The sequence below is a fragment of the Anoplolepis gracilipes genome, chromosome 17 (assembly GCF_047496725.1).
Source record: "Anoplolepis gracilipes chromosome 17, ASM4749672v1, whole genome shotgun sequence".
Taxonomy (NCBI): Eukaryota; Metazoa; Arthropoda; class Insecta; order Hymenoptera; family Formicidae; genus Anoplolepis; species Anoplolepis gracilipes.
In genome coordinates this window covers 4,470,294-4,484,018 of record NC_132986.1, presented here as the reverse complement: position 1 = coordinate 4,484,018, position 13,725 = coordinate 4,470,294, and the positions used below count along the sequence as shown (strand labels likewise).

Genomic DNA, 13,725 nt, shown 5'->3' with positions numbered 1-13,725 from the left:
GGTCCTCTGGGCGTGGAGCACACGCCGCAGTCTTCCCGCTGGGATTGATGTCCGGGGGCCATCTTTATCGTCTGGATCGTCCCCCCGCAGAACCACCCTATATTGATATAAATCAGTAAATATGGCCGCGGAGAAGATTCACGGAAAACTCCGGGACACCGCGCACACTGCCCCGAAAAGAGACGGTGCGGTATCCCCGCATGACCCGTAGCGTCAGTCTTCTTTGCGTGGCCTCTAAGATTTTTAGAGGCACGCGACTGTTGCTGACGCGGTCATACCATGCGAGGGCTCCATACATGGCTATAAACCGCGCTACCTTCATGTAGAGGCGGCGCGCGCTATCCCCGAGACCCCCCAGATTCGGCATAAGTCTCGACTGTTCATAATTGCCCGAATCCGGGGGGCCATCAACTTAAAGTGCGGCGTGAAGCTCCACTTGCTGTCCAGAACAAGTCCCAGGTATTTTATCTGAGACCCGATCGGGATAACCGTATCCCCCAGGTGCATCTGGGCCACCTGTGGACCCTTCGACCGAGGTCCGGAAAACCAAATGGCTTCGGTTTTTTGAGGGACTATCCTGAGACCCAGTGCACGGACGCGATGTAACCAGTGCCGTTCCCACTTCGGCCAGGCGGATCACCTCATCCCATCCTCTTGCCCGGGCCACCACTAGCGTGTTATCAGCGTAACAGTGAGAGGCCCGGGAGGAGGGCACCACAGAGGACCCAATTATACCCCAGGTTCCACAGGAGTGGTCCTAGGACCGACCCCTGTGGAACTCCCCTGCTGCGGGTTTCTTTACGATTCACCTCGCCGTATCGCTCCGAGTATGTTATAAATTTTTGGCTCAAGCTCCCAATAACTTCCTTTATATAATTGGGGACTCTGTGATACTCCTGAGCCCTTCTTATGCATTCCCACGGAAGGGAGTTAAAGGCGTTCCCGATATCAATCGATACCGCAACTGCCTCCTTCCCCTGGGACACTGCCTCTTCCGAGGGATCTCACATGCTTGATGGCATCAATCGTCGAGCGTCCCTCGCAGAATCCGAATTGGCTTTCCGCTAAATCGGGGCTTACTTGAGCTAGATGCCTCCTGAGGCGGGCAGCTGATATTCTTTCGAATAATTTGCCCACCTCATCGAGGAGGCATATAGAGCGACACGCCGAAGGAGAGTCCTCCGGTTTACCCTCCTTGGGGATAAGCACCAGTCTGCTTACTTCCAAATTTTAGAAAAGCGTCCGGTCCTCAGGCATTGGTTAAATAGGGACCGGACGCTTTCCCCCAAGACTACCGAGGCCAAGGCCAGGGCCTTGACGGGGATTCCATCAGGCTCCGGAGCAGTGTTTTTGGCCCGGAGCCTCTTTATCTTCCCGCCGAGTTCCTCCGTGGTCACTTCGAAATCGTCGGACCACGAGGCTGGCGCCAACACGGGTGGTCGAAACGGCAACTCAATGGGATTTTCCCTAGGAAAGTTTGTCGACCACCCGGGTTAGGAGCTGGGACTGGAGACGCTCAATTGTGGGGGGGGGCTCCCTCTGGTTAATTTCTTTCTGATAATTTTATAGGGACGCCCTCACGGATCTTGATCAATCCATTAACTCGTCCCAGGCCGTGGCCTTGTGAATGGGCAGCTGGAGGGAGGTCTTCAAGGTCTTGTACTCCTCCCTCAGCGGTGCCGCCGTCGCCTTGGGCTCTCTTCTTCGGCGACACCTGGTATAGCGTCGCCGGGCTGCGTTGCATTGATTTCTCAGCCCGGCTAGCTCTTGGCTCCACCAATATGTCGTCCTTTTTGCGCGGACGACTTTGCCCTGGGGCATCGCCACATCACAAATCTCCGTGACGATCCTCCGGAGCTCCATCGCCCCCACGTCCACGTTTTCCCAAGGCCTGGACAGTTTGCCGCTCTAGGCCTTTGCGACGGCGGCTGCCATTAGGTAGTCGCTGTTTAACTTCCTTCTTGACCACCGAGGCGGTTTAGTGGAATTGCTCGCCTTGGTGGTACGTCCTCTAACTAATATAGCCGTGGTGGGGTCGGAGACGTTGAATCTGATGTACTGGTAATCCGCAAGCGTCTCCGCCTCCACCACGACCCTCCACTCACTCACTATGCGTGCGGCCGCGGCGCTTCCCAGGGTAATATCGATTACGGACGCGCCGTTGGGCCGCACGCATGTGAATTCACGACTCTGGTTGAGTACTACTAGGCCTAATTCATCGGCCCTCTCAACCAAGGTCGTACTTCTCTCTTCAGTCACCGGGGAACTCCAAGTGCTGGACTTTGCATTGAGGTCTCCGGCGACAATTACTGGGCGATCCATTTCTGGGTGGATAGTGTTAGAAATGTCGCCCAGCAACCTCTCAAATTCGGAGGTCGGTTGGGCGAGAAGTAGAATAAGCTTCCCTTGAATACAAGCGAGAAGGGACATGACGGGCCACCAAGCCTGTGTCCCGTTTCTCAGCCCTTGGCTTCACACAGCTGACAGCTGAGGGGCGCCTCACATTGGGCGGTCTTATGTCCGGGGAGGCCGCACCTGTAGCATTTATCGCTACTGTCCTCCCTTCCTATTGAAAATATATATCAAGATAAAGTTTCCATGTACGGTGTCCAATTGTGCGGTGTCCAATCTTGCAGTGTCCAATCGTGTGGTGTTCAATCGTTCCGTGTCCAAACGGGTGTCACCCATGGGTATTATCCGGGACGACCGAAGACCATAGTCCCCTCATCACGTCATGATGGTACACCACGAGGGGGCACCGGCGTAACTTTTTTTTTACAAGGAGAAATGCCTTATGCATACCCCCCTCCTCGGGGAAAGAGGGGAGTTATGTCGGACTCGCACCGACTAAAACCCCTTGGTGATCCTCCAGAGCGGTTAAGTGGGCAGGCTCTGGCTTCGCTTTCTACCAGAACCTGCCCCCACCAGAGTCCCCCGTCCCCCCATTCCCAGCTCTTATGCGAGCATGGGTGGAGGGGGGAGGGAGAACTCCCTTCTGTTTTTTATGTACATGTAGCAGCGATGCGGGACCACCACGCATCGCTGCTAAAATCGCACGAGCCGCGGTGCAATGGGGTGTGAGTGTCTCCTGTACTCGCATTCCTACGACCCTGGAGAAGGGACGACCTAGAGTGGCTAAGGGTCGAGTCGGGCGTGCGTCTTTCTCGCCACGCCAACCCTCCTTCTCCGAGAGGGAGGGGCACTTGCGTCCTCCTCCCTCTCCCTTTCAGCGGCCTCCTTCTGGGACATAACGTCTTCGCAGAAGGAGACCACCGCTTCCCATTATTGTTCCCCGTTCAACATTGTCTCGATAATGTTGGACAGGAAAACCTCTCTGCCTATGGCGCCCCGCAGGACACGACGGCTCTCCAACCACGCAGGGCACTCGGCCAGCGTTTGCTCCGCCGTGTCTGACGGGGCGCTACAATGGTGGCACATTGTGGTCGGCTCCCTCCCGATTCGGTGCAGGTACTCACCAAAACAGCCGTGGCTTGTGAGTACCTGCACCAATCTATAACTAAGGGCGCCATGTCGTCTACCCACCCACTCCAAAAACAGTGGGCGGACAGCTCCGACAGCGCGTAAGGCTTTCCTTGCATCCGCAAGGGCCTCCTGCCATTCTACCATGTTGCGCTGCCGGAGTAGGACTCGCTGCCGCGCTTCGATCTTTCTAAATAGTGCCAGGGGTTCAAATCTCCCCTCCTTTAAGGCTTGTTGGCGACGGGCCACCTTGATGTTATACATCTCGGTGTATATGCCCGCCGCCATCTCCCAGGGGAGGCTTCCCGACACTGCACGCCTCTTAGGAAATAGTCCGGTACCCCCTGATAACATCCTCCGCTGCACATCCCGCAAGATTTTGCGGTTGCGGCGAATCCCTATACGTTCGTGCCATGTGGGGGCACCGTACAGGGCAATAAATTGGACTACCCCCATGTAGAGATGACGTGTTCCTTCCCTGGGCCCCCGAGGTTCGGCATCAACCTGCCGAGGCAGGCCGATGCCATTTGAATTCGGGGGGCCAGCCGGTCGAAATGCGGCCCGAAGTCTCAACGACTGTCGAGAACGAGACCCAGATATTTCATCTGTATCCCGACTTTGACGCCCTCGATATTCAGGGCTCTGTCCTTCGGCCCCTTAACCGAGGCCGAGGAAACTATACAGTCTCGGTTTTGTTAAGGGCCACTTTCAGAACCAGAGCCCTGATCATGCCGACCACATGTGCCACTGCCACCTCTATAAGCGCGATGGCGCTCCCTCAATCGTCCTCCCAGGTCATGACTATGGTGTCGTCAGCGTAGTACATCACGGCCACGCCCGAGAGGAGGGTGCCTCGCAACACTCAGTTGTATCCAAGGTTCCACAAGAGGGGTCCTAGGACCGACCCCTGTGGAACCCCTCTTCAGGTCTCCCTCCTTCCCATAGCGCCGTACCGCCCTCGATACACGATCCACCTGTCCTGCAGGTGAGCCTCAAAGGTCGCCCAGCACTTCTCTAAACCCGCCAACCGAGCTTGCACTGCCCTTGCGGTTCAGGGAAGGAGGGTTTTGTTTCCTTCCCCTCTTAGCCTTCCTACCTACCCTTTCCCACCAGCTGACTCCATGTCTCCCCACAAGAAGATACTTGGTGAACAGGGGCGGCCGACCTCTTCCTCTTCCCCCCGACTACCTTTGGGGTTTGAGTGTTATAGGCCCTTTAGAGGGTTTTGTGGCTGGGCTGTGACCACACCCTTTCCCTTCTTTTTTGTAGCCCCTTTGACCTCCTTCGGGGCCTATTCCACCGCCTTGGCCTCGACGGAGGGCGCGCAGAGCTCAGAGGCAGCCTAAATGTCTTCTCCGGCAGAAGGCGACCCTCGATGGCGGCGAACCTAGCCGTCAGCATGTCGCCCACCTGTCGGAGCATACTCGCCATGAAACTCTCCATCAGCGACGCCCCTGTTGCATTCTAGGCATCCAGCGGAGTACCAGCTGTCGGGGGTTCTCTCTTGCTGTTCTCAGGGTTTGGTATCGTCACAGGGTCTACCTCCATCTCGAAATCATCCTCATCTGGGGGGAGAGGAGTGAAATGAGGAGCCAATTCCGTCTTCGGGGCGGCCTTTCTATTCTTGCGGGTTTTTCTTCTCTTTTTGATCTCACGAGAGCCGGGGTCCTTCTCCTCTCATTCTCCTCATTTACGGAGGGGGCGGAGGGTCCACCCCTATAGTTGCCTGTTGTTTCGCGTTCAAAGATAGAGGCAGAGTCGAACTGCGAGCGGTGCTTTATCGCCCTGACCTCCCGTATCAACTTCTCCAGTTCTCTTTGATTGGCAACCTGTTGTTCCTCCAAGATGCCAATTTTGTCCCTGAGAGCCTATTTTCTCTTTCGAGCTCTTTGATCTCTTTGGAAGCCGAGAGGGCTCTCAGTCCTCTCATGGCCACAGCAATCTTCGCAGCCGACTTGTGGAGATGTGTAATGTACGTGCCTTTCAGATTTTTTAAGGTTTTTGCCACTTTCACAATCGTGTCAATGGCGTCCTCAGTCTCCCTTAACACATTGTTGACCGGTCACGAATTAACCTAACTCGTGTCTTCATGCCCAAACGTTGCTGACCGGCCACGAGTAAACTCGTGATCGATACGCTTTTTTTTCGCATCAGCGTCGTTGGGTCAGTGCGTTCTCGGAGAGCATAGAGTGTAATTGTTGTTCAGCATACCACAACCTGTGTCTTTCGCTAACAAAACCTGTCAAGTTGTGTCCCTTTTGGTATAAAAAAAAACGTCAACCATGACGGAACGTAACGGTGAAGAATCCTTTAATGAATTATACACGGATGTTTTATCTGATTGTCCGAGTGATTTTGAAATAAATTGTAGTGATTTGGAAAATGATACTTTATCAGAAGACAGTTATGAATCTTTTTTTAAAGCACCAAAACGGCAAAAAAGAAATATAATAGAATCTGATAGTGACAATGATTTGGAAGAAGAGTGGAACAAAAATGATATAACACCAACCTTGGAGGATTATTTAAATATTCCTGGTGTAACTGTTGAATTTGGTGCGCCGAGTATCAGTGAGGTAACGGCTTTACTTTTTGATAGTAGTTTTTGATTTATTTATTACGCAAACCAATTTGTACCACTTTCAAATGAAAGAATTGCATAAAAATTCTGCTAAAACGTTACATGGACGGAAGTTACCACTAACAACATAAAAAAGTTTCTTGGATTACTGATATTGATGGGCCAAACCAAAAAATTACATTGGAGAGATTATTGGTGAACGGACCCTTTGGTTGAAGCACCAATATTTTCTAAAACTATGTCCAGAATGAGATTTAACCAAATTCTTACATTTTTCCATCTGAATGATAATAGACAAAATACATCTACTGGAGACAGGCTTTGCAAAATTAGACCGCTTTTGGATTATATTATTCCAAAATTTCAATCCCTATACATACCCAAACAGGAATTAGCTCTAGACGAAGCAATGATACTATACAGAGGACGTATCAGCTTCAGGACGTATAACCCGGCAAAAATAACAAAATATGGAATTTTAGTCAGAATGCTTTGTGAAAGTGAAAGTGGGTACATATGCAACTTCGAAGTCTATTCGGGAGAAAGAAAGAAGCTGTAAGAAACCATATTGTCTGTGTTGGAGCCATACTGTCTTGGTTATTGGCATCATATATACCAAGATAACTATTATAACAGCGTTTTTACAGCTGAAATATTACTAAAAAAAAAACATTAGTCTGTGGTACCATACGGGAAAACCGTGGCTTGCCAAAGGTTCTAATAGAAAAGGCCAAAAGTCTACGCTGGTCACTTGAGCTCCTTACCCCAGGCACACCCTCCAGAAGTGGAGGGCTGAGGCTCCGCAAGAGTCCACTTCTCACCCAAACCTCCTCCCTTTGGAGGGAGAAGAGAGGAGGTCTTCCTTGCTGGTTTTAATAGCAGGAGACCTCTTCTTCCTAGAGGCTAGACATGGCTTCCTCTTCACCTTCACAAAATCGTGGCGTTCCAAAGCCATCACGCATGTGACCTTCGGAAGAGTCTTGTTTATCAAGCTCTCCCTCTCTAGGTCTGCTACCCCTTCTAGCTCTCTTGGGAGAGCCCTCTCACTCTCTACCCTTGTCGCCTGCTCCCACACGTAGTCAAATTTATTTGTATTGAAATTAGCGAAGCCTATCACTCCATAAGGCTCTCACAAACAAAAACTTTTACTCTCTATCGTGAGATATATAATTGGATTCCAGTATCCGTTTGCAATTCTTTCTTCCATAAACAACATAATTCTCTACAATTCTTTTACAAAAAAGAATTCAACAGATTGGATAAAAAATTCAATTTTCTAAAAAGGAAACAATATCTTTTAAGATTAAGAAATTTAAAACAAATTCAGTATTATCATCCTTCGAATAATAACACACAAATTGACACAATATTTTCTCTAGGTCATGAAAATAGTACACACACAAATAAAAATAAAAATAAATCTATAGAAATTAAAGTCTCACCCACTATGTTTAGTGACTTCATACAATCTTTAACTCAAATTAAAGACAAATGGTTTATTAATTTATCCTCAATAGATATTCCAGACAATATAACTAGTTTTTTGCAATTAGGAGATAATTTTAGTTTATGCACATCCAATATTGATAAATTGACAGTTGAATATATAAAAAACATCGAGATAAATTTACTAAAAATACCTATTGACGAACGATTGGCAATTAGAGAGAGATCCGGAAGAGTAGTTACAGTCTTTCCAACTACAAATTCCAAATAACCCAATCAATTCTGAATTAAATTCACTCTTTCAAAAAACCAAAAAGTTCCTAAAACACAACAGCGACCTTATACTCACACCTGCAGACAAAGGGAATATAACAGTAGCATTAGACAAAACTCAATACCTGTGCAAAGTAGAAGAAACCCTGAATGACAAAAAAACGTACTTAGTTGTTAAAAAAGATCCTACTAATAAAGTGACGAGCGATGTCCACAACTTGCTCAAAAAGGTGGAAGAACAAGAATTACATTTCTTATGCCAATTATAGATCATTATACATAAGTGATGGAATTATTCCTAGAGCATATGGACTCCCCAAAGTGCACAAAAACAATGTTCCGTTTAGAATTATAGTGTCATCAATAAACAGTCCAACATACAGATTAGCTTCCTTTCTACATGAAATCATGCACAAAAATTTCCCTCCTGCACGTAGTCACATTAGTAACAGCTTTGAATTGGTTGATAAATTATCGAACTATAAGATTTCTGATGGATTTACTTTGGTCTCTTTTGATGTCATTTCGTTGTTTACCAACATCTCCTTAGAAGCTGCAATTAATAGTATCGCAAAAAAACTGTCTTATATCACTGACAACTGTGATATTCCTACAGATGAACTTTTAATTGCGATCAGATTGATTTTGAATTCAACTTTGTTTTACGTTTAACAACGTCATTTACAAACAAACATTCGGGACACCTATGGGCTCACCGTTATCTCCACTTATAGAGGACATAGTATTGCAGGAGCTAGAAGAAACGGCCTTAAAAAATTTGAATTTCACCACTAACTTATACTACAGATATATTGGTGATATTTTAGTGGCAATTCCTCTCTCCATGATCGATATAATGTTGGATTGCTTTAATTCAGTGCATGAGAGGTTACAGTTTACGGTTAAAGTTAGCACCAGCAACAAAATTAATTTCTTAGATGTTTCCTTGACCATAGAAAAGAATCACATTTTATTTGATCTATACCGTAAGCCTACATTCTCAGGCAGATATCTGAATTTTTTCTTTCAGCACCCGTTGTGCCAGAAGAGAGGAACGATCATTGGCCTCATTGACAGGATTTTTTTCTTATCACATCCTACCTTTCACACCCACAATATCACACAAACGATCAATATACTTCTGAATAACAATTACCCTCTTGAATTCATTTTTAACACCATCAATAATAGACTCAAAACACTAATAAAAAAGGACAAATTAAGGGAAAATAAAAAAAGACAGGCGACAATAACAGCACATCCTACTTTTTGATTCCATACGTCTCTAAAATTGCAGAACAATTTAATGAGGTCATTAAAAATGTCGACGTCACACTATCTTACTTTAGCATGAATAAATTAAATAAATTCATAAAGGCGCATAAAAATCCGATACCACTATCTCTACAATCCAATATTGTTTATAAAATCAACTGTAATAATTGCACAGTTTCTTATGTAGGACAGACAGGCAGAAAATTAAAAACCAGAATAGGGGAACACAAATCAAACACAAAAAATAACAAAAATAATTCAGTCATTTCTAACCACATAGTAGAGTGCAATCATAACTTGATTGGGAAGAGGTCAAAATTATAGATAAAGAAAGGTTTTACTATAAACGCTTGATCTCTGAAATGATTTTTATCAAAAGACAGGTAAATAGTCTAAATTTGCAAACGGATACAGAATGCCTAAATTCTATGTACATAAACATGATTGACACTCTACCTAAAATATAAACATCTCTAATGTCAAAAAGGGGCCTCTCTAAGCTACATGACAGAGTTAAAAATGTATTTGAACAAGAAGCTTCGTAATATCACATCGTCCACAAAATCTATGACGTAAAGGAGCAAACCCGTAAGTTATATCATCATAATTTTTAATCGTTATCAATACTCAACCGTATATCGATATTGAGTTTGTTTCGTGGATAATCAGTCGGTGTTTTTTGTACATTTTAACGTAGATGTCAATCGGTGTTATAAATTGACCATGAATCCTTTGTCTCCCCTTGGCTTACCAACCAAAGGAGAAACTCATCAACGTCAATCGCAACGCTAACCGAATCATGTTTTTTTTATTATTAAGATGATGCTAAATTTAACACCGTACCGTAATGACTTTTTGTATTTGACCGATAATTTGACTAACGTTTTTACGAAATTTGAATCAGACACGTAATGTTAATAAACATAAAATTATGTAAACAAATATTTTCGATTACAACATAAACCGTTTATTATGAATGTAATTAGCGCTGAAGAAGGTTTTAAAGTAGATCGAAACGTTCATTTCCTTTCATTTATAATTTTATAACTATAATAATAAATATATTTGCGTTCCAAGAACAGCGATTTGCTCTTATTAGCCATTAATTTGTATCATTTTTATATTTTTTTAATTTAAGAGCTTGTCTTCATATTATATTATTAGGATCCATTAATAAAATGATCCCACTGCCCGCTGCGGCTCCGCCACTTAGGGTATATCCTCACTGGCCGCGGGGTGTCCCGAATGACCGGCAACAGCCCAACGACCGGGCCCCAAGTTCCCCGGGGGAGGTGGCATATGACTCGGGCTGAGGGATGAGCATCCCCGGCACTGGTCTTCAGCCGCCTACTGGCCCGTGGGAGTTTTTACACTCCCACGGTTTTCAGGGGTTCCCGGCCTCCGGCCCTCCCTCTCCTGCACCCATCCCGTCCACCTCGCTTCGCGTGGAAAGTTGCAAGCCCATGTGAACTTTGCTTTGTCTTGCAATGTACATGCGAAGTGAGGTGTCCAATCGTGCAGAATGCGTGTCCAATCGTGCAGAATGCGTGTCCAATCGTGCGGTGTCCAATCATGCAAAGTGTGTGTCCAATCGTGCGGTGTCCAATCGTTTGGTGTCCAATCGTTCCGTGTCCAAACAGGATACTCCCGTGGTTTATCAGGAATACCTAAGGTGAAATTCAAGATACTATAACGAGGCAATCCCGTTACTCCAGCCTCCTCAAACCCGACCGTCCAACACGTCGGAAGTCCGCTACCCGGCGAACACCGGCCGGGCAAAAGCGGAGGCGCGGTGCGCCCTTTTTTAATCTGTATAAAGATCGCGGCCGTTACGACCGACGGATCTTGGCGAGAGACTAACAAGGGAACTTCTCCAACTGTAAATTTCCGATTTTAATGAGCTTTGAATATTTTGTAGTTTCGGTCAAAATAAGAGATACGTATTTTTTTATACGTGCTCATACGGCCATTAAGGGATTGAAACACCCCCTTGAAAAAAATTAGTTTTTATCTTTCTGAGCGAATATTGTCGGTAAGAGGATATTATTACCCACCCATATTCACACATATGTACATCCACTACACTCACACTTACACAATCCGCACCTACACACATGCACACACGCACACATGCGCGCACACACACGCAGTGTGTCGTGTACCTTGTAATGTCATGCCGCGCCGCCGACACTAATGCCGCGCGGTGTGACTTTCAAGCCTCATAACTCAAAAAGTACTTAATCAAAAAATATTTGACTTAGTGTTTTGGAAAGCTCTCGAGATAAGCTACAAGAATATGCAATAAAAAATAGTACTTTCCATTTAAAAATTTTATTGTTATTTTTACATGACCTTGACAACGCTCTTCAAGGTCATACTGATATTGCTATGTACTGCATTACTCGAAACCCTACAACTTTTGTCTGAAACATTTTTGTCTATCGCGCTTTGTTTTCGAAATATTCAGCTGATACGGGTGGTCATGGACACCCTGTATACTATACTATTATTATATATATACTATATATACAGGATGGATCATTTTAATACATCTAGTCGAATATCTCGAAAACCAAGCCCCGGAGAGAAAAATATTTCAGACAAAAGTTGTATGGTTTCGAGAGGGCCATAAGATGGTACCATTAGTTTGACCTTGAAAAGTCATTTAAAGGTTACGTGAAGGTCACTTCAAGTTTTTTAAATGGAACACCCTATATATTTTTACATATAGTTGTAGCTCATCTCGAAAGCTTTCCAAAACACTTATGATAAAGTATTTTTCATTAAGTATTTTTTGAGTTATAAGACTTCAAAGTTGCGGTATTTTTAAATAAAATACAAGATATCTCGTAAAATATTCATTTTTTGATTATCTTACTCTAACACTTTTATGCACAGAATAATGAGACGAATTAATTGGTGTAAAGAAAACACATAATTATGTTAAAGTAAAAATGTGTAACTGTTAGTTGCAAATTCAGATTTTTACTTTAACATAATTATGTGTTTTAATTATACCAATTGATTCGTCTCGTTATTCTGTGCATAAAAGTATTAGAGTAAGATAAAAAAATGAATATTTTATGAGATATCTTGTATTTTATGTCAAAATACTGCAACTTTGAAGCCTTATAACTCAAAAAATACTTAATGAAAAATACTTTGCAATAAGTGTTTTGGAAAGCTCTCGAGATGAGCTACAAGAATATGTAAAAATATATAGGGTATTCCATTTAAAAAACTTGAAGTGACCTTCACGTGACCTTCAAATAACATTTCAAGGTCAAACCAATGGTACCATCTTATGGCCCCCTCGAAACCATACAACTCTTGTTTGAAACATTTTTCTCTCCCGGGCTTGGTTTTCGAGATATTCGACTGGATGGATTAAAATGGTCTACCCTGTATATATATATATATATATATATATATATATATATATATATATATACAGGGTGTCCCAGAACCTTCCGTCCGTAAAATGACGTACTCCTGACACAATTCTAAGACAATTTTTCCTTCACTAAAATTTGATTTAAAGTGTAGTTTTTGAGTTATAAGCGAAAATAGTTAGCAAATCACTCGTCGAGTACAGAAGGCAGACAGGTGCGGCGCGGCGCACCGCGAGCGCGGGCGCAGTTGACCGTCCGACGAGTGATTACCGCCGCATGAGTCAAAATCGCTATCTATTTTATCTTATAACACAAAATTATGCTTTAAAAAAATTTTGGTAAAGAAGAAAATGTCGTATAATTACGTCAGGAATAAGTGTTCCTTAAAATAACGTCGGACGCTGCGATCAGCTGATTGCTACACGCAATGTGTGTATGGCTGAGTGTGTGCGTAAAAGAAAGGGACAGAGTGAGTGAGTGAGTAAGTGAGTGAGAGAGAGAGAAAGAGAGAGAGATAACAGTCTCCGCGACGGCGCCGCGACGCTCCTTCGATTGTCATCCACATTGTGGTCGACGATCTCAGACCGATCGATATATTGATTTTCTGGCTCAAGTGAGAGAGTCAATCAATATTTTTAAAAAACGCGTGCTACATACGTTTTTGAAACTATTGCATTTATGATGCGAGGAAAAAAATTTGGGAAAATTTATTTTTATTTTGCTCACAATAAGATGTTTCAACGTAAAAATGTTTGGTCGCTCTGAAAAGAGCGGATTGATTAAAAAAAATTTTTAGAGCAGATGCTCGAAATGCCCGCCGTTCATCCTAACGCAAGCTCGCATGCGTTTTAATAAATTTCTTTCGACGTTCTCCATTATTTCTTCGTCGATATTCCAAATAGCAAATCGTAATTTTGTCTCCAGATCTTCTATATCTTCGGGAAGCGTTTTATAAATTACTTCCTTGCAGTATCCCCATAAAAAAATCGAGAGGGTTGAGATCCGGAGATCTTGCGGGCCAACGTATCGGGCCGTACCGACCCATCCAGCTTCCGGGAAAATTCTCGTTCAAATAATTGATAACGATCTTGGCGTTGTGTGGCCCAGCACCGTCTTATTGAAAGACAATATCGTTTCTTTCAAATAATGGCACATCTTCTAAAAAATGTGGTAGATTTTTTGTTAAAAAATCTACGTAGGTTCTTCCAGTTAAAATATCTGGAAGAAAAACTGGACCAAGTATTTCAGTACCCATTATTCCAGCCCACACATTAATCT

The 13,725-nt window shown here is 44.4% G+C and overlaps 1 protein-coding gene across 1 annotated transcript; it reads right to left on the bottom strand.

Annotated features, from left to right (window-relative positions):
* Window positions 1-3,282: 3,282 nt before the first annotated feature.
* Window positions 3,283-3,768, bottom strand: LOC140675345 (uncharacterized). Its single transcript, XM_072909699.1, has one exon. It carries the CDS (start codon window positions 3,766-3,768, stop codon window positions 3,283-3,285), a length of 486 nt encoding a protein of 161 aa, XP_072765800.1.
* Between the last annotated feature and the right edge of the window lie 9,957 nt (window positions 3,769-13,725).

Coding starts and splice junctions, on each gene's coding strand:
- LOC140675345 (XM_072909699.1), bottom strand. CDS start 3,768: ATGGCGGCGGGCATATACACCGAGATGTATAACATCAAGGTGGCCCGT.